The 22,190-nt window shown below is 35.7% G+C and overlaps 1 protein-coding gene across 1 annotated transcript in view; it reads left to right on the forward strand.

Moving 5' to 3' along the window:
• Positions 1-18,107: 18,107 nt before the first annotated feature.
• The window catches only part of tafa5a (TAFA chemokine like family member 5a), an 82,338-nt gene continuing 78,255 nt past the window's right edge, over positions 18,108-22,190 (forward strand). The window contains exon 1 of the mRNA XM_043236203.1: positions 18,108-18,845. Coding sequence (XP_043092138.1) covers positions 18,734-18,845 — 112 coding nt within the window. The 5' untranslated portion in view covers positions 18,108-18,733. The remainder of the gene's footprint in view (positions 18,846-22,190) is intronic.

Consider the following 22,190-nt stretch of genomic DNA (forward strand, 5'->3'; position numbering starts at 1 on the left):
ATATCACTTTTCAGAGAAAACTGCCATCATGAATAATACATTACTGCATTGATAATCATTTTCAGATTTTTCTAAAAGTTTTCAGGGTTGAAGATGCATGGTCCCAGTAAAGCATGAAACAAAATGACTTATTTTAGATGTTCAAAGGATAAAAATGTTCTGGAAAACTTTCAATGTTCGACAAATCCTTTATTTTGACATGTTGGCCAAAGAACAATGCAGTCTTCTACAGTACTATTAACAATATTGGACATCTTCAATTCAGTGCTTCATGTTTATCTGTAATGCTATATAAGTAACATCGGCTCATGACAAAATATCTTATTTCTAAAATATGTCAAAAAAGGATACATGTTACTGGCTATTTCATGAGTTCACATTATTAATGTTCAGTGTTTAATCTACTTTGAAAAAGTACATTTGTAAGCAGTCACAAATCCAATACAAGTATGAGGTGATACGGTATAGTTTCCCTCTAGGGATACATCAGTGTTCAGGGAAGTGGCCAAAAATTCCCACGAGATCCCACTAAAACAGCACTCCACAGCACACCTGGGAGTTTGTGTGTGAACAGTAGCACCACGGTGGTAACCAGTCATCAGGTAAAGTTAATATAAGTAGCTGTGACTTGTCAAACATGGTATGTGAGGCTTTGCCTATCAGTAAATGTGCTGCACCTATATCACATCTGTTGTAAAATGTGTTCTGATGCTTAAATGGTAGAACACGGTGCTAGCAATGCTAAAATCATGGGTTTCGTTTTTACAGGCAATGCAACTTTATTTCAATTAGTCCACTTTAAACTTTCTAACAGTAAGGATCTTCGCAACATCCAACGAGTATTAGTACACTTTGCTTAATGACACTGTATTTTGACGGGTCCATAGCAAACAACAATATCAGTTTGAGAGGAGACAGACAACTACACAAGTGCTTATTGAGAATCAACAGTGATTTAGATGATAATGTTTTATTGTTTTGTTTGACATTACCTTTAGTTATGTGTGTATATATATATACTGCTGTTTATAAAGCACATTTGTTACAGCATCAAAAACAAGTGATATTGGCCAAGTGATATTGGTTTGTTATTAGTGTTATTAACAAAACAGTCATGGCCTAGACTCATGTAGTTTGTGTGAAGTTTTATTAATCTAACATTTTTAATTATAACAGCTCTCTTATCATACAGTATAGGATCCAACAGCGCAATGGCTTATGAAGGATTTTAAAAGCATGATAAGTCACAGACATTTTGAACTGCTTTCTCCTTTAAGAACATAGAGAGACATCAAGAATCAGCGAATGAATCTCAACGGTGGTGGCAATCAAAAGCTTCATGCTGCAGTTTAAGCTGGGTACGTAGTCTCTGTGCAGTGAGTGCACTTTGACCTCTCATTAATTTGAGCACATACTGAGGGCTCTGAGCTCCAAATTTTAGCTCACTTTGCCCTCACACTGTGACCACATCACGAGCATCCTGTGAGCTCATGGTGACATGGTCACTGTGAGATCAGGTTGTCGATTGGGGACATATTGACTATGAGGAACTTTTACTAACCTTTTGAAACTTAGTAAACATTTAGTTGACATACAGTTACTTAAACCAAGGCTCCATTGAGCATGTTTGCTCATATTTGGTGAAGAACAACGTATTTTATTTTATATATAACTTCATATAAAAATGACGTACTAAAATAACTATTATTTTCTTTGCACAATCCGACATAGCTGTGGTTAAATTGAACTAGAAATTAAATTCTGTTCATCTGGCCAGAAGAGAACTGGCCGCCAACTGAGCCCCAAAGTTTTTTTTTTTTCTTTTGCATTCTTATGTTCAATTTTCAAATCAAATGCCTATAGTTTTCTTATTAAGAAACAGTCACTAAATGAAATACAACACATCGCATTGCTTTCTTGTTAAAACAACAAGAAATTAGATGTTATCTCATGTGTGATATTACTTTGTTCATTTGCTTTTAAATCATTTGTGAGCAAAGACTGATGTGAGACATGAGATTCTGGCTGTGTTCCAAATCAGTATGAAGTTGCATTTAAGTTATGATGACATTTTGTTAAAGTTAAATATATTTACAATATATTAAATATAATTGTAAGCTGTGCATTGTTGACAAACATCAGCAGATAACCCATACTATTATTATTATTAGGAAGAAGAAGAAATAAACACAGTTCATCTGTCAAAATCTCTCCACTGTGAAGGAGAAACAATCTTTGAGTGTTAAATTTAGCATCTGCACCTTGTGCCCTGGATCTTTTCAAGTTGCTCTGCTCTTAGCACGGTGAAAAGCACAAAAAGACTTGAGCTTAAAAGCATCTGTCACAATAAAGGTCATTTCATACAGGTGCTAACAAGATTAAAAATGTACAGCCAGCCACTGTGGCTCTTTTCATCCTCTAAAGAAGCACCGTTTCAAACTTGCCTTTGACTCTTTCCGCCCCCCTGACCTCGCAAGCCTGTTGGTGTGCATTCCAGAGTCTTCCTGTGGCCTTTCTACTCCACCTGCAGAGCTAGGACTTTCAGCATGGGTTGTAATTGGATCTTTTCCTCGGTGTATGCCTGTTGCGGTCTATCGTCGTAGAGGGATAACTGACACAAGGTGAGTAAAACCAGCATAATCAGCTTACCCTGAGCGCTGGGAACAGTTCATTATACACAATGATGACTTCATTCGCAAAGAACGCAGCTAATACTTGCCGTACAAATGTATGTGTGCATTTTCTCTGTGTCTGAGAAAAGAGGAAATTTAACTCTGTAATCCCTTTTATACCACAGTAGGGGAAGGCAGTATATTAAAATGTTTAAAAAAGTAATTTTGTATTGCTGTAAACTGTTTTTTATATATATATATATATATATATATATATATATATATATATATATATATATATATATATATATATATATATATATTTATATATAATAATAAAGTTTGACAAATAGTGTTTACATTAAACAACTCTGTGCTAATAACGCATATAACCCAGTAAATGAAATACGTATATGAATATAGTTCAATTTATTTGGAAATTAATGCCAGTTAAAACTAAAAGATATAATTAATCTTAATTCAACAAATGGCCTTACATCATTGCAGAAAAAAAAATGTGATGTGATATTATATGATGTAATATTTGAGTTTAATATAAAATACTACAACATTGTGATTGAATGAGGCTCATTTAAAGCCATAAAAAGTGCAAATCTGTGATAGCACATCTACACTGGGCAACCGTAAACAAGAGTTCAGAGCAGAGTTTAAAAACAGTCTTTAATAATAAGCTGTTCCTTTTCTTCAGTTTATTGAAACATGTCACATTCTGAATTGTATATTCATTACTCCATGTTTCTTCGGCCCTCTGACAGGTAAATAATGTAAGACAATCGTGTCCACTGACAGCCTCACGAATATAGACCCTCAAAACATATTGCAATTTTTTTCCCAAGCACCATATTTATATATATACTGTCATGTCATCTCACCTCATTCATGGCATCTGCATTTTTTCTTCTGAATGGCTGACACTGATTAATACCCTGCAACTGCATGGCTATCGACTGCAATACAGTATCACATTGTTACTTTCAGATTCAAAATAAGTTAACTATGCTGTGCAGGTAAGAATTGTTTTCTGTGAATTGACTATGTTATACACGCAAGCATTCAATGCAATAGCGAAGTGATCCACATTAGAAATACATTTTTTCAGGTTGGTGGAATTGGCCACCAATTTAGCTTGCATTTCTACAATATTTGCAGTGTAATGTCTCTTAAGACATGACAGCTATACTTAGTCAGGTCAAGTACGAGTCGTTTTGTGTGAAAGCATCTTTACAGTATTATATATGAAAATTCTAAATTAAACTGTTCTGTAATGAATAAACTGTCTATATTTTAGGGTTACTCCACTTCAGAATACGAAATTTGTCATTAATCACTTACAACCATTGTTGTAGCAAATCCATAAGTGCGTCGTTTATCCTCAGAACACAATTTAAGATATTTTGGATGAAAACCGGGAGGACTGTCCTATTGATCGCCAAATAATAAATACCGTCAAGGTCCAGAAAAGTTTGAAAGATGTCATCAGAAAAATGTATCTGCCATCAGTCGTTCAATCTGAATGTTATGAAGTGACAAGAATGCATTTTGTATAAAGTAACAACTTTATCCAACTATTTGTCTCCTCTGTGTCTCTCTAATGCTTTAAATCAAGTGAATTAATGAATATTATTAATAATAATTATTATTATTATAAATTATTATAACAATTATAAAAATACACACACACACACCTACAAAACAGTTCTTCAGCTGTAAAAATTGTGCAAAGCAGTGCACTGAAAGCGCCTCTATGTGATGAAATTAAGAAACAATTAAATTGTAGAGTAATCATAATTTAATGGCAGGTGATCATTATTAATTTCTCTGATATTGACAGGTGTGGTGAAAAGTTAATTTTCAACTGTGGTAAAAATGCAATGACTGACACCAGACCAATTAATTATTAAAATCTGTCATGGAGAAAAATGGCATGATTGGCTTGTGTTGATTTTAGAGAATTTAGCTGTCTGCCATCAGTTATTCCTTTATTGTCTCTCTCTGAAGTAACCCCCAAAAGGCCTCTTTTGTTCTATTGATTTGGCACAATTTTCCTTTACAAGTCTTGGCCAAATGCTCAAATATCACTTGGATTCTTAAAAACTGTTTTGTTTTACATGTGGAACTAAGTGTGTGCCATCTGGTGACCTAACTGCTACCAGTTCTCTCCCGTTGAGGTATTGTGTGCATGAATGCTTCACCAGGCATTTTGTGGAGAAAGCACCAGCCAAAGAATAATTGAATATAGTACAGTCAATTTCTCTCTTCTTCTTGCCACACATTCAATGTATTCCAGCTCCAGTTGTGCAAATATTGCAAACATATTATGGCCTTACCCTATCTTGACAGTTCACCTCCTCCCCAAGCGCTCACTGCAGGGCATTTTATTATCTTAATGGATACAGACAGCAGTGGGCCGGAACCAATGCTGTAAACCAATTGCGATAGGAATCCACAGGGATACGAATTCACGTTCTCTCGCCTGTGACCGTGTGTGTGTGTGTGTAGTGTGTTTTTGGCTTTCGTTTGTTAAAATGAATGATCTAAATACTGTCGTTTTGGGTGAAGACTATATCAAGGCATCAGGAAATCAAAACAGTGAAACGTTTGCTTAATTTTCACTAGAATATACAGTATATATATATATATGTGTGTGTGAAATGGGGTGGACTGATATGAACTCACCAAAATTACATTAGTGTTTATCAGTTCAATATGTTTTTTTTTTTGTATGCGAAATAGTGATGATTTTTGTTATTTCCCTTCCCTTCAGTGGTGGCAAAAAAAATATAGAGATGAATTAAATAAACATTTGTGCAGTTTAATAGTACATGGCGTATTAATGTCAGCGGTGTTATGAGTAAACACATTGCCTGGACATTGATATTCCTGATCAGTTAGCAGATTCCAAAGAGAGGGTGTGAAAACTTAATGCATCAAGAAATAAATGCCATTCCGAGTATCAAACGCTTGACAATGTGTCAGTGAGCTAAGAGAAGTGGGTCTTCTAAAGACAGGAAGTCTCATAGGGGTGCTGCATCCCTGGTGAGATGTCAGTATCATCTCTCCCACTGCTAGAGTCTGAAGAATAAAAGCTTGTGCAGTAAAGCATTTGTCAGATGGTCTACACACTTGCGATTCCCTGGTGGAGTTGTGGGGTGGTACTGTATACTTGGTAGACTGATTGATATGTCGATTTATAGACTGATTATACATATACATTACAGTGCAAACACACCACACTGTAGTTATAACATTGCAAAAATCACAATTGTTAGCTATCTGAAATAACTGATCTAAATTAGTTGGTGTAACTTATTTGTTAGGTTAATATTCGCCAGGGTGATTTATTTCGAATATTTTCTAATATTTATTTTGTGTCTTTTTTTACTGACTTCTGAAAAAAAAGCAATATGTCTCTTTAAGTGTTACTATACTATTATTTGAAAAAGTTACAATCTCATTGCAATTCCTGGCTATTTTAAGTTTTGATGAGCTGGCAAATTCATAAGAATTTGTATAATCTCGTCCGTGCATTTTTGTAATGACGTGAACATAATTATATATATATATATATATATATATATATATATATATATATATATATATATATATATATATATATATATATTTTTTTTTTTTTTTTTTTTTTTTTTTTAAATCAACTGTTCATTTCCATACAAATCACATTGTACAAATTCACACAAATTCTCCAACTCATGCGAGACAGAAATTGACAAGTTTTAGCATTGTGGAATCTTTTTTTTATTTACTTCGACTAAGCTTCAAGGTCCGTCCCTCATGGTAGTTAAAAGATAAAAGTGTGAGAAGGCATGGCTGCTTTGGCTACTAACATGACCTCTTTAAGAGCATTGAAGGGTTTTAGACCCAATCGTTTATTGGCGGGCCATTTTGGTTGGAATGCAGTTGTTTGAATAAACAACCAGATTGCTAACTGAGACAGTATTCCACATAATGAATGTGTCTGGGATTTAACACTCTTCTGGGGAATATCACACTGACTTGCATTACATAAAGCTCAGACTGTCAGCGCTGAACCAGAGCTCTATTAACGCTGTGTAAGCTGTGTGTGTAAGAAGGATATTGTGTAGAATCATATCTGACACGGTGCAGTTGTATGAGAAGTCTAAAAGAGGAGCAGCTTCACATTTTCAGATCGAGGCGCTTTACAGTCATACTGAATTTCCAGCCATTTCTCCAGTTAAATTGTGGCTGTGGGCTACGCTCAGCCAAGAATCTTCATTCTGTTCGCTAGATGAAAGGCTAATTTCTCAGCGGGTTTCCTTATTGCCTCATCCTCGTTTATTAAAGTTACTCTAATTTCATTTATTAGGCAGTACGCAATCACATGCTTCCAACTACGCTTTCTATTTCCTTTCTTTTCTCTCGCCTTACCAGCCACTCAACTAGGAGAAAGCGAAGCATTTCGGGAGCAGTTTTTTTTTTTTTTTTTTTTCCTTTACCAAAACTGACCTTTTTACACAGAGTAGTGCTAAATTTTAAAGGTTTCTGCTTTAATCATAATTTAAATATGACATTAATGAAACGCAGCGCTAAATCATTTATGTGTAAATGAATAGTAAAATCATTCTGTAATTTGCAATAATGCAAGAGTCAGGGCCGGAATGGGACACAATTTCAGGCTAGGAAATTGGTACAACATCTTGTCACTAGAGCAGGACACTTAAAAGCACACTCCTAATAAGTACTTATTTGTAACTTAGAATAGTAATGTGTTCCCTTGAAATACTAATACGCAGGCCTACTTATAAACCGCTTAATTTCAATTTGTTATGTTAAAAACAACTTACTGTAAATATCCTAACAAGTTTACTAAATGCTAAACCCGTTTCAAACAAATGTATACTGCCAACCAAAAGTAATCAGTAATTTTAAATGTTTTTTAAAGAAGTACTTCTGCTCACCAAGCCAGCGTGTGTTTGATCCAGAGCAAGCTAATATTGAGAAATATTTTTACTATTTAAAATAACTGTTTTCGGTTTTAATATATTTTAAAATGTGCTTTATTCATGTGATAAAAAAAATAAATTCTGCATCATTACATTAAAGTGCCTAAATGTCAAAATTAGAATATTTGTAAATATATTAGTTGAAAAATGCTAATGCTGAACACATTTGTTTTCTAGGCTGTGACAGTGATCTTAGTTTTAGTTGTTGCTGTCTGCTTTAGGTCCCTCCCTTTTTATGAGCTACAATAAATCCATGTGATTATCTGTCTCTACTAAACTTAATGTCACTTTACAGTCAATATTGACTGTGTTTCTATGTTTTTTTTTTTTTTTGCACAACGTTCTGACGATAATGGGTTAACTATATATATATATCTTCAAAAAAAAAAATATATATATATATATATATATATATATATATTTTTTTCATTTTTAAATATATATATATATATATATATATATATATATATATATATATATATATATAAAAAAAAAATGTATTGCTGTGAATTTACACAGAGATTTATTCTGAAATTCGTAACACCTGTTTTATGAATAAGGCCCACTTCATAAGTAGAGGAGGCTTTATCTGATTATATTTATATGTATTTGCTTAGAAGCCGCCAGAAGCATTTACAATGCCTTCAAAGTGTACGCTTTATCAGTAAGGTGTGTGATTCAAATCCTTGACCTTCACCTTGCTAGAGCAAGCTCTACACTTCGGGTAGTAGAGAAATAGAATAATATATTGGGAACATGATTGCCTCTAAATGAATGCATGAAATAACAAATACATAAATATCACAGATGCCCTTGTCGCTGCACCATTAAATGCAACATTCGGCCAAAAGAATACGGACGAAGCCCTAGAGACGTTGTGGGCAACTGCATAAAGAGGAAAACATTATGGATATAGATAGCCTGCAGGTTCTTGGCAGCGCTACCTGTAGGATTTACAGAAGTGTGCATTTGTCAAAAGAGATCAAGTCTATATATGCCTGACCTTCCTTTAACCTCCTGAATCATTGTGGTGTAATATGGTGGTCTAAAGAGAGATCAGAATCATGTAACTGCCATTTTGCTTGTATGTATACAGATGCACACGTTCACAGTGAGATAGAGACGTCCAGGCAGACCATGCACTTAAGATGTGGTATTACAGCTCACTGCAGAGAGGACAATAATGGCCCCATCCATCAAACACAGTCACCAGGCATGGCACACCCTTCCTTAAAGCAGAGAGAGAGAGAGAGACAGGCCATCATAGCTCTGTTCCAAAACCTAGTGAGCTGTCTACTGCCTGCATGGGCAGCTGCCTTCTAAGCAGTTTCCTAACTCAAATGGAACCTCATAAAATTGTGCACTAACCAGATGCAAATGGTTTTCAGTGACAAGCGATCTGCACTGCAGGAAAAAAAACAATGCTCAGTTAAATGACAAGCCATTAAAAAAATATGTTTACCATGCAGATATACTATGAAGAGTTAACGTTTTTACACTTTACCTTTACAATTCATATTATATATAAATGTTTCAAATAGTCATCATGCATGCAGCAGTGCATTATAATCGTAAGAACTTAACAACCAATAGGTAAGTGTTAACATTTATTATAACTGTGGTTTCCATTATTCAGATCATACAATGCTTTATAAGGTGCATTACAGGTCATAATTAATACATTTAAACTACTTTTATAATGCATTAAAGATATATATAAAGACTTTACGCATGCTCATTGTCTCTCAGTGTCACATAAATCATTTGGTTCTCGGTTCAGTTATTACTGGCGTTCAATTGTTATTATCAAACTATTTTTTATTCGATTTTACAATGAAACTTCTTTCATAAATAAATACATACATACATGCAAGTGAAATAATTCAATTTTGATGCACGTGAGGTAGTTTAACTAGAAATGCACAATGTTCTTCATCAAATTTTCAGAAACAATTTTGGGAAATTTTGCAACATGCACAAAACAAACTGCGATTTGTGGCTTTATGTCAGAATGCGCCTTCCAGTATGTGGCAAGATAATCTACAATGTGGACCAGACTTGCTGCCAAAAGTCAAAAAGACTGGCTATAAACCGAGCTACAGACTTGGAAGTAATGAACAAATCTCAGCCTTTCTCAGTATTCCTGATGAGCGACCTTTCTCTCTCCTTCTGTCTTTTCCCCCTTATTCTTCCCCAACAGCAGGGATATCACATGCTAGATGACATACAAATAAATGCTGGGATTAGCAGGCCTTTAGCGGATGGGAGCAGATGTCTTTCACAGATGTCATTGGCGGGTGCTTGGATGCGCTACTTCTGCCTACTCTCCTGACTTGATGTGGCACGGACACAGATTGAGCACCTGATTGGCAGCTAAGAATGCTCTGAAGAGACAGAGGAAAGCCTTGAACGCCCAGAATCACTCTGGAGACCCACTGAGAGTCTGTGATGGGACAGGCTCACATCATCTCTGCCAGAACCTCTAAACATGGTGACCTGCTTTTCTGAACAAAGAGATACCGTTTCTGGCCCATTGCCTCGTTCTCCTTTGCTTTAATGACTACAGTTTGTGTTGACAAATTCCCTCCTGAATAAATGTAGACAGAGACCAAAAGAAATACTGCAACTTTATTTAAGTAAAAATCTTTAGTAGCGTTTGACTGTGTAAAACCTGCCACCACAAAACTAGAGGGCCGTGGGTAATTACCAGGGGATTGCCATCGCAAGTGTTTTGCTATGCAGTTTTAGAAAAAAAAATTTAAATAAATTATTTAATTAAAAAAAAAAAAAAAAAAAAAAAAAAAATATATATATATATATATATATATATATATATATATATATATATATATATATATATATATATATATATATATATAAAAAACCCTAAGTACAAGCAATACTTAATAGTGATGCCTACCTTATAGTTAACAATACTTATTATGTTTTCCTTAGCAATCTCACTTAAAAATGGTAAAATAAATTAAAAAAATCATTTTAATCTCTTCCAAAACTCACAAAACTTCACAACTGACAACACCTGGGCTTTGTTCTGAAAAGTTCCTTATTATACCAATATTTGAGTTGTTAGATGAACATATTATGTGTACATAACACATAGTTCGAAAGAATGTATTTCAGGGATTAATTAATTAAGTCAGCAGGAGGGCGAGATGTAATGAACACTTAATCATGCTCAAAACTGCTGAGCATAAAGGACAAAGTGTCCTTAACTGTCAGGTAAAATCAATATGGAGAGAGAGGAGAAAAAAAACACGCATTAAAAAGTTTCAAAACAAATGTGTCATTATGTTGTTGAGATAAATAATGAATATTTAATAAGGAGCTAAGCAAAAAAGACAACTTAATGCAACGTTGATGCATCTTGCTTTTGTAATTTAGCGATTTATTTTTGCAGTTTTTACAAACAATATATATCAAAGAACGCGACCCTGATGCAACATACTACAGTATGTGTACATACTTTATACAGCTGACAAATATTTCCAAACTGCACTCTGGGACAGAGTGTAACATCCTGTCCAGAATAAATGTATGTATGTCTGTCTTTCTTTCTGCGGGTGTTAAAACAGCTGCACACTCCACTCTCTCTTTGATTGACAGTGATGGAAGGGAGAGTCAGGGAAGGTGTTAGTGAGGGATGAGAGAAAAAGCAGGAAGAAATAGCAACTGAAGGATAGTTCTGGAGTTGCACAGGGATGATAGATTTTACTTTGTAGTGCTGACAGGACTCTACAAGCTTCAATGACTGGATCACTAACAGGCAGGGCAGTGTAGAGCCAAAAACATTTTAGATAGCAGCAAAAAAAAAAAAAGTTACAACAGTAAAAGGCAAAGGCTGTAATGATTTAGCATTTTTAAAGGCGTTTTTTTCACCCTGTTAATGCTAAAATGCTAAAACTAACCGGAACATTCAAAGGTGATTGAATCTGATCAGGATCTGCTTTCCTGAAGCAAGTAGAACGTTAGTCAGATGTGAGCAGTGCTTAATCTCTATGGTACGTTTCCTAAAATCATTGCTATTTAAGTAGCATGTAAAAGCATTTGCAAATTAATGAGAGCCTCTGAGCATCGCTAAGCCCATTACATGCAACTTAAATAAATCTTTTCTTGGATCTTCCATAGTTTATCACAGGCAAATTGACACTTTATGAAACATATTAATACATCTGAAGCACTGTTAAACCACAGCTATTTCAGACAATTAAAAAAAATCTCCTTAAAACAAAACTACAAACCTAGTCATACTTCTTTTAATTCAATTAGCTTTAAACAAAAAGAGGGGGAAAAAAAACTAAACTAAACTAAAATGTATTTCATTGATACATTTATATAACCGAAAATTCTGCAATGTTGTGCAACGTTTATGTTATTGGATTTCCGTTCAACAGAGCAGTCAAACTGTAAATTTGAAAAGTACATATATTTCATTTACTGCTAGTCGTTTGAAGTGTATGAAAACAGACCACAGTTGCGCTCAGCTGTAGTTTTTAATTTAAATGCGATGCAGACTTCAAATGCTTTCAAAATGATGTGTTATTTTTCTACTAAACAGAGTAGAGAGGGTTTTCAGTGAATGAAGACTTAAATTTCTTGAAGCTTGATCATTAAAAGGATCGTAGCTTCCAACAAAACAAAACACCAGCGACTCAGGAATATTGGAAACACAGTCAAACCAGAGAAACATAAATACATTGGTTATCAACAAATGATTGTATTACTTCAGTAAGCGGACTGCATATAGTATGTGAAAAACAGTGTGCTAAAAGAGATTTTTTTTGTTATTAATTCTCCTATAGAAATTCTTATTTTGTGTTCCACAGAAACAATAAAACCATATAGGGTCGAAACAATTATACTGATTTATAAATAGAATAAATTAGTGAGGTTAGTAATTGATAATAGAATAGTATTTTGGGGGGTAAATTATTCTTTTAGGCTCTACTGGCAGCGTCTGTGTGTTGTTGCTGATTGCTTCAGAAAACAATATTGTATTGCACCTGAAACAAGCAAAAAATAAGGTTGACACTTATAAAGAGGATTTGTAGGTCGAGGCACTGAAGAGAATTTAAAAACAGAAATGTACAGAATAACTATTAAAATATAATAACATTTATACAAGCAAACCATCTTTCAAGTACAAAAAAGAAAAGACCGTGAACATTCTAATATTAGTCGAGAGGAAGTACTTTCCTGGCTGTCATCAGACAACCACTTCATAGTCGTAGATCACTGAAAAAATCGAGGTCATCTGGAAGATTTCCACTTTGATGGACTGGGGTCTCCGACGGGAGTCATGACATTTGGACTTTTGGGGCAATCCAGGATCATGACCCTTCTGACCAGCTTAATTTCTGAACAGAAGGTGACAGCCAGCTGAAGTAATGTATCGCATTCTATTCTGTCACCTCTGGATGAAAAACAAGCGGCTTCAGCAGTGATGTTTGGTGTTCGGTGATAGTCTATAGAAGCAAAACCTTTGAATAATAATAAGACATACACATATAACAATGACAGTTGAAATTTTGAATGATGTAGAATAAAGGGGGATTATGGTGAAATGCATACATTCTTTCAGTTTATAGAGTATTCACATGCAAGTGTGGTTCTGCACTTTACTACACACACACACACACACACACACACACAGTGTTTATGTTTCCCCTCCATCTACACACCATGCACCACAAAAACAAACCTGAAATAAATACTTTGCATAAATCAGCACTTACAGCCTTAAGTCTTTTACATGCTTTGCACATCTAATTTCTTCTCCTGACATCTTCACCTTATAACCGTGACATTTTCAGGTTTCTCCAGAAAATTCAGTTGGGTTCCATCCCAGGCTCTCGCTGGTTCACTCATATACTTTCATAGAGTTGTCTATAATCCACTCTTGCCGTGTGCTTAAGTTCATTGCCCTGTTGGAAGGTAAAACTTTTTGCCCAGTCTGAGGTTCTGAATGCTTTAAACCAGGTTTTCATTAAGGCTATCTATATTTTTGCTGCGCTGTGAGTTCTTTCTACTCTGACGAGTCCCCCAGTTCCTGCTGGTGAAAAACAGCCGCACACCATGAGGTCGGTATCACCACACGTTACTGTTAGGATGGTACTCTGCAGGCGATGAGCAGTGTTTGCTTTCCTCCATACGTGATTCTAAGAACTAAGAATCGACAGACCAGAAAATCTTGTTTCTCACAGTCTTAAAGTTCCTTCCTGGCATTTATTGGAAATTTCAAGTGTGTTTTAATGTGTCTTTACTGAAGAGAGGAGAGAGTCTGGACACACTGTCATGAAGCCCAGATCAGTGATGTTTTTCCATAACTCATACATAATAGATTCATATGTGATAATGGAGTTTAGCTAGAGTGACCATCAGTTTTTTGTTCGCTTTTCTAACTAAGACTGTTCTCCATCATTTGCTCAGTTTGGTCAGGAGGCCAGCTTAACAAAGGCTCCTGGCTGTCACAAACTTTTTTTAGTTAAGGATAATGGAGGCTAATTGCTTCTATGAACCTTCAACTCAGCTGTAGTATTTCTTTGTTTCTTTCGTTCTTTCTTCATTTCTTTTTAAACACTTACTCAGATCTCTGTCTTGACACAATCCTGTCTCTAAGTTCTACATGCAGTTTGTTTTGACCTCAGGGCTTGGTTTTTGCTCTGATATGCATTTTTAGGCGTTATATCTTAAATATATAAATATTTGAAAAAGCGCACACCTCTCAAATCTCTTAAAAGTTCTAATTAATCTTTATTCTCCCTTCCTCGTGTTTCTACAGATGTCAGTAAATCTTTACATTTCAACATCTATTCAAATACTATATGTACTGTACGTTTTATAAATGTTAAATACTAATACCTATGCAGATTATAACAGTGAGATCAATCTGGTTTGTTTTAGCTCTTGTAGGGCAATACAATTAACGTTTTACGCACCTATCCACTTATACATGAAGGAGGTTGTAATCACTGCAAACCCATGAACGTCCTGCTCATAATTTCCCAGCCATAGCAGAAACACATCCAGGGACCATTTCAGATCCCAATGAAATATATTCATTACCATGCAAATTGGTTTGGGAATCGTTGACTAAAAGCATTCGACATACTTCATTTGAAAGTACGTAAATGCAATTAATGGGACCATATTCAGAAGAAAGCGGATTTGCTTGCAGATAATTGTTATTGTCTGGATCCCATTAAAAGTTTTTTTTTTTCTTATTTCCAAAAGAAAAACATTCTTGTGAGGGAAGCCACTCCGTCATGTCATTGTTGACGCTGACTTCATTATGCGATAATTTTCTGCGTTTCGTGTGGAGCGAATGCTGCAACATTAACAATAGTGTTCATACTGACGATTTCTGTCATGATTTCTGAGAGGCTTGTTCATTTAATGGCCACAGAACAATCAATGCAAACATCTGAAACAAATGATTCTAAGGCCATTTGGAAGCATGTATACCTAGCAGCTTGTGAAATGAAACACTCTACGAGACGAAATTGTGTCGATTTTTGACCGGCATCAGAAAGCGATGCTTGGTTGCACGTTTGCACATATTGGCTTGCTTGCAACATCTAAACCCTCGCTGGTTATGGCAAATCTCATTTTCTTTTGCTTTTGGCAGGATGTTTCTAGCAATAATTTAGGCTTTCAGAATGGAGCTGTTGCTGAAATTACTGTCTGAATTCCACCCAAGTAAACAAGTCAATAATCATTGCATTTCCGAGTCATGTAAAGGCTGCAGGCAAGATTCAATAATAAATGGATGTTATAGTATAATAGTAAATTCACAATCGAATGATCGGTAGTCCAACTTGCTTGTTAGTCCAGTATGAGAACATTTGAATTTGACTATCATTTACAGATATTTATTTCCCACACCTTTCAGCCTGCCATTTGTAACAAGTGAAAAGCTAATGCACTATGAACTGCGTTCCCCAAGTCATGCATGCTAGATTGCAAAGACAGCCCATTCATCTTGGGTTATAAAGAATCATTTCAGGCCAAATCTCAGAGAACATGCTCTCCTGTTGATAATGTGCTTCCATTAGATCTGGAAATAACAATGCTATTTCATACCACAGGCAGAAATCCCATATTTCCACACACTCGCCCTTGAAACGAGCCACATTGTTTTTAGAGAAGCAATTACTACAGAGTGAAATTACCATCACCATTGTCAAAAAAAAAAGTAAAGAAAAGGCCAGTCTGGACATTTTCTTATTCTGTGAATGAGAACAAACAAATATCGGCATGACTGTTGATTACTCTTGGACCTGACATGATTAGACTAACTGGGGGTCATTCTCCAGGGTTGGAGAAAGAGTCTGTTGGGTTAAGATTACCTCTTCATGTAGAAAAGTATGTACCATTTTATTTCTATAATGTATGTGTCCATAGATTCCTTTGCATCCCATTTTATTTTTAGGTGAAAAAGCTTTTTAAACATATTTTTTTTTAATACCAATACCACAATTTTGTCAATGATTTATCTCAAAGAGCTGTTACTGCCTGATTTTGACCCGGTTTAAAATAAAGGAATTATTCAGTTCATTTAGCAATACTCACATACATTTTGACTTGAGGACTTGAGGACTTGTTCTGTGTCTTTAAACACAAGTATTTCATTTTTGTTAGGTATGTAATGCACACAATTTAAGTGCGAACATGTAGCAAGTAAAATGCTTTTAATGATTATCAAACAATAGTAGCTCTGTGTCCTGTGTCTTTATTATACAGTAATAGTGTTCCCTTTATCAGGAGGTTAGAGTGTTACAGTTACAAGGACATTTTTGATTATTCCCCCTGCTGTGGCATTATGATGAAGGAGTTCATTCATACATACATATGTTCTGTTTATTATTATTATTAGAAGTATCCCAATACTTTCTTGTTTTTTGGGGGTTTGGTGATAAATGTCAGTTTGAGAATTCTTTTAAACATTTATGCACATACTACAGGTACCAAAAACAATAATACAGGTATGGTAATACCGTAAAGGTGATTAAATCATTACAGAATGTCTGTTTTTGTAGTAAACTCCGAACTCTAATTGCCCACTTATAATAAGCTCTCCAAAAGACCTCACTGCAGCCTCAGCTTTGCTAACAGCAAGGCTTTGTGTCTTTGTGATTTGGAAAATTACAGTAAATAAAAGAGAAAAAGACAGAAGGAGAGACTCCATGCTGGAGTTCAAAGACAAATCTCCATTCTGATACAGGGGAAGCAGAGTGTGGAAAGATCAAAAGAAGAGTGATGTGAAAGGTCAATGCTCAGTCGATCACAAGCTACTACATAAAGAGGCGTTCCTGCTAAGTAGTGCACTGCACAACCACAGAGAGACAGAGCAGCGCAGACTCCTGAAAGGGACATAGTGGAATGGAAACTCACACTTTGAAGAGACGGGGGAAGGGTGAAACACCTCAAAGCACCTGCAAAGTCATGTGGCATTTCTAAATCTGATTCATGTTTCCACTAAGAAATTATTTGTATGCAGTACATTTCTTTCAAAAAGTTTCAGTGGGTACCTTTACAATTAAAAACAAAACATTTTTTTTTCCATTTAACCTTCAAGTCATTAAATCTTCAAGTCATGCCAGGGTCATGGAGACCCCAATGCTGTGTGTAAAATTAGTCATTCTAATAATGGAAATTGACATAATTTCTGGGTTGTATGTAGAATAAAATAATGGTTTAAAGTCACACACAACTGCTTGTAGTAATGGTTCTATGAGAAACTGTATGCAGCGCGCAGGTTTCAGCACCACCCAATGTGAACAGCTCCCACAATTATAACTCTGCCCTCTTTATAAATTGGACATATAATGAATATATTTGTCTTATCTGATACCTGTTGAAAATTTTAATTAGTTTGACACTGATGTGTTCTTAGTTTCCCACCAAGACTTAATGAAGTAATCATTAAAACGGGGGAGGGCATCAGTAATGTAAAAAAAATCTATCTATATAGATATAGACATAGCTCTCTCTCTCTCTCTCTCTCTCTCTTATATATATATATATATATATATATATATATATATATATATATATATATATATATATATATATATATATATACCTACCTAATATTGCCACTTTCTAATGACAACAGCGTGGGTGGGAGCTGTCCGGACCTCTGGTTCTGAAAAGTTCCACAAACATATCCTCTGCTCTCAGTTTTTGCAGACATTTTTAAAACTTTAATTTAAACTAAAGCACGCACCCGAGTGTAGAACCTGTTAACCACACGTCACAGATAATTGCATCACACGAGACCGATGGATGAAATAAAAGATCAAGAAAAATGTGCTGGGGTAAAATAATCTGTATGCCAAATCAAAAAAAAAAAAAAACACCATCTACACGTCTGCTCTCCAGCTTGACGCGTCAAAAGGAGAAGGTGCCTGCATTGCGAGATTAAACGGGTTCTATAATTATAACGTGAGAGTGTTGCGGTTTTCGCGTCGTCGCTCGTATGCAGCGTAAGTAAAAGTTGAGGCGGCACGAAGTTTCAGTTCATGTATCGGTCTGCGCAGCTTCAGAGCTCTCTAGATCTTTCCATTTCATCTGCTCACAGCTCTTTATGTTCCTCGCCTTCTCTTGATCGGGACTTCGATGTCTTCTTAGCGAATATTTGCCGAATCTAGACGCTTTGCGATGGGATCCTTTCTCCGGGAGTCTGAGAGAAATCAAACACGTCCTCGCAGACCAACCGAGCAGTTCTTCAGCTAGTTCTCACGGCGTTGCGACGTAAATGATTTAATCTTTACCGAGTATATTTTCGTTTTTTTCTATACGGAGCTTTGACGCGGCGGACACTGTGCCGTCGACAGTTTAATATTTATGACAAAATCTGAATTCACGCGCCTGTTTTTGGATTATCCGTTTCCCAGGATACACTGAATCGACCACGCGTCAGCTAGAGACTTTTATTTTCGATTTGCTGGACTTAAAGACAGCTGAGGGGATTTGGAAATGAGCGGTCTGTTTTCAAAATGTCTTTTTTAAGAATCACTCGTGGAGAGAGACGTTTCCTCAGAGGACGGGAGGGTTTGTAACGCTGAATTTATCGCTGATTTCACGACACGCGTTTCCATGGCTCCGGCGGTCAGATCGATTAAGCGTAAGGATGCGATTAACTGGCCGAGGATGTCGACAACTTTCTGGGCTGTGCTGCTGTTGACGGCGCTTCTCATCGTGTACTGCGGTGAGTTTGCGGTGTGTGCGATGCGTCTTCTACGTGTGTGAAGGATGTGTAACACTTCATTGATGTGACCTTAAGGATAATGCATAGTGTCTGTCGTGTCACTCTCTCACTCTCTCTCTCTCTCTCTCACACACACACGCGTGTGTGTGCGCAAACAAAATCATGGATTCTCCAGGAGAGATGAGCTCATGCAAACGGAATTGCCAAAGACATGACCGTACATACATCTAACTTGCTACCCAAGGGCAAGGAACATGTGTGTTTATGGTGATACCTGCTGGATCTTATTATAATATGGTGCAGTATTGAACTTAAACATTGCTAAAATGAAGGGGAAAAAGAGATTCCTTACTCCGATTGCAGGGACAGGATTAAATAAATAAATTAAAAAACACAAACAGTCATAAATGCGTTATTCAAACACAGATACGTGCAAAGACAACCCCTCTCGTTAATGCATAGAAATGATTGATACCTCTCACAGAAAAGAGGTCTGTCCATTGTGTTTGTACAGTTTGTACAGTACATACATTTTAACCTGAAACACAAAGTTTTGTGAAAACTACACTATTACAATCTCGTATACAATCTACAAAAAAGCCATTTATTATCTTATGTATACATTTTGTAAATTTAACAGACCTTACATTATAAGTAAAAAAGGTCTTTCCAAGGAAACCACTTTATAACGACACATAGTTGCAAAAACAGGATATATCCAGACCATTGTGAATTTAAGAAATACGTCTTCTGAAACCAGTTTGGTATATCTGATATATATATTCTGAGCACATTAAAGATAAGTACATTTATTACTTTAGCTAAGACGGTGACTGATAGTCTTTTTGTTGTCTGAATAAAACTTTGTCTTTTTGACAGTTTTTAATTATTTATTTATTTATTTTTGAATTGATTTATTTATTTTTTTATGTAGACAGTAATTTGGTAGAAGTCCACGTGACCGCACTATAGAAGGCACACATGCATACAGGTAAAAAAGAAAGAAAGAAAAAAACAATTAAAAATAACTCACAATCAGACAGTCACACAAATGTACAGTATGTCGAGAAATATAGCATTGTTTTCCTAGCCCAGGCCTGGCTGGCTGGACTAAATCTGAGAAGATGTTTAACCTGTGCCGCTGTACCTGCAGTCCTCACCTGAGCTGATATGAATTATACATATTTTTGCATTCTCTCAATTGATCTCCTGCGATAGCGTGATTTATCCTCTGCTTGGCTATAGCGAATGTTTTGGATGTTTGTTGTGGTTATCGGTCTATTCTTTTAATTTGCCTGTTTGCTTCTCCGTGTCTATCCGAGCAAATCAGCTTCTGCAGCTCTGCCCCGACCTGCTTGTTGTCTGTGATATTAATCTTCATCTAGATGGGCTGCCCACCGCACGACATCTATGTCTGAGTCGCTGTCAAGACCCCAGACTGGCACCTCACAGCTCGAGCTGGTATTGCTCGCAGAGGAGATTGAAAACATAAACGCGGGGACACAAACCAAGTTCTGATGGTTGATTCGTTTATTTATAGCGAGCCTTGTGTGATGAATGCACAAACACAACCGAAATTAGGTCTGCATTCCCGCTAGTGAGTCATACAGTCGCTGCCTCTTTATATTAGCGTCTCACAGCAAAATATTGTCAAAGTATCCGCTACAAATGTCATCCTTGTACAGGAGATTGTGTTTGTTTCATAGAGCGACAGAGAGGGGAAATGTGTGCTTAGCTGAGTTTACCGACGGCAGAATGGCATTCATGCTATACTGCAGCTATGCAAATTAATATCAGGTACTGTATGATGACAAAGATTGTTTGTAATGACTGTTTAATGAATGATATGGGGAGGGCTTTGTTCTGTCCACTAGCTCCCTCCTCTGGATGCTACTCGATATGCGTTCGTTCTTTGTTAGCCACAGATGCGTTGTTTAAACTTGTGTTCCAATAGGTGTCGAAAAAACAAAGCAAAACAGACTAAAAGCATTATTTAAGAAGACTCATACTTAATACATGTAGATTAGCATGCACTAAAAATGAATTCATATAAAATGCATTATTTATGATTCCTGATCTAGGAATCCTAGTCTAGTAACTTTCCAGAATACTCCGGAAACCACATAGCCACGCTTTAAAAACCTCCCAGGTTAGGCTAACAGCATGGAAGACAATTAATTATTCACAGCAAAGCGTCATTATATTTCTGTAAATATAAAAAAAATACAATTAGTAATATAGTAATAAGTACTATTTCACACTTATAATATAAATAATATAGAATATAAAGTATATTATTTCACATTTTGTGATATTTTGCATAATAATAATAATAATGTAAATACAGAATATAATGCCAGTATATACTTTTTAGATAATATTAAATTACCCTACATCACTTACGCTCTCTATTTGTTTTCTAACTGCTTACCTTAAGCACTTTTACCTTTCTATATTGTTTTCTATATCTATTCTATTTCTGTTCTATTCTATTTCTATGTTTTCTCTCTCTCTCTCTCTCTCTCTCTCTCTCTCTCTCTCTCTATATATATATATATATATATATATATATATATATATATATATATATATATATATTAGTATAAACATCATATTGTTATATATAGTTAATGCCTTATTGAGAGTGATAATCATAACCAAAACCCTTTGGTGACATCCAGTATATTTTTATATATAGTGATAATTATGTAGGTAGGATAGGTTATTTTTTTTTAACTGAGTATTTCTGCAAATGCTCAGAAAGCCTGGCCATCATTAAAATCAGATGGTGCTGACAGCATATGGTTCTTTGTGTTTGGCCACCCTGTGTTGCTGTATACAAATAAAAATAAAAAAAAAAGGAGAAGAAGAAGAAATACTAATTAAAAGCTAGCTAACACACGGAAACAGGAAACAAAAATGGAAAAGGAGCAGAAAAAAAAGAGATGAGCACACCACCGTCTCCTCCTCCATCACACCTCCCACAGGGTCAATTATGTGCCCTGATGAATCATACCTGCTACTGGCCCGACCCGCATTGCCATAGCCCCTCCCACTGAAAGCATCCCACAATGCAATGCAGCAATTCACACATCCCCCATGAAAACAGCCCATGTAGTCTGACACATTACTCTAACATTCACAAATGCATACGTACTCTCAGTCTGTGGTCTTTATCAAAAGCATTTAAGGGTGTAAACAGAAGCCATTTTTGGTAATTAAAGGCTCCCATTTGATCAGAAATATTGCCAGAGGTTATAGTTATAAAGTAAGAAAGAAAGAAAGAAAGAAAAGGAACGGAAATTGCATTTTGTGTAGTACAATAGGCATTATAAAATTCTTGGC

The sequence above is a fragment of the Puntigrus tetrazona genome, chromosome 4, assembly GCF_018831695.1.
Source record: "Puntigrus tetrazona isolate hp1 chromosome 4, ASM1883169v1, whole genome shotgun sequence".
NCBI classification, from domain to species: Eukaryota; Metazoa; Chordata; class Actinopteri; order Cypriniformes; family Cyprinidae; genus Puntigrus; species Puntigrus tetrazona.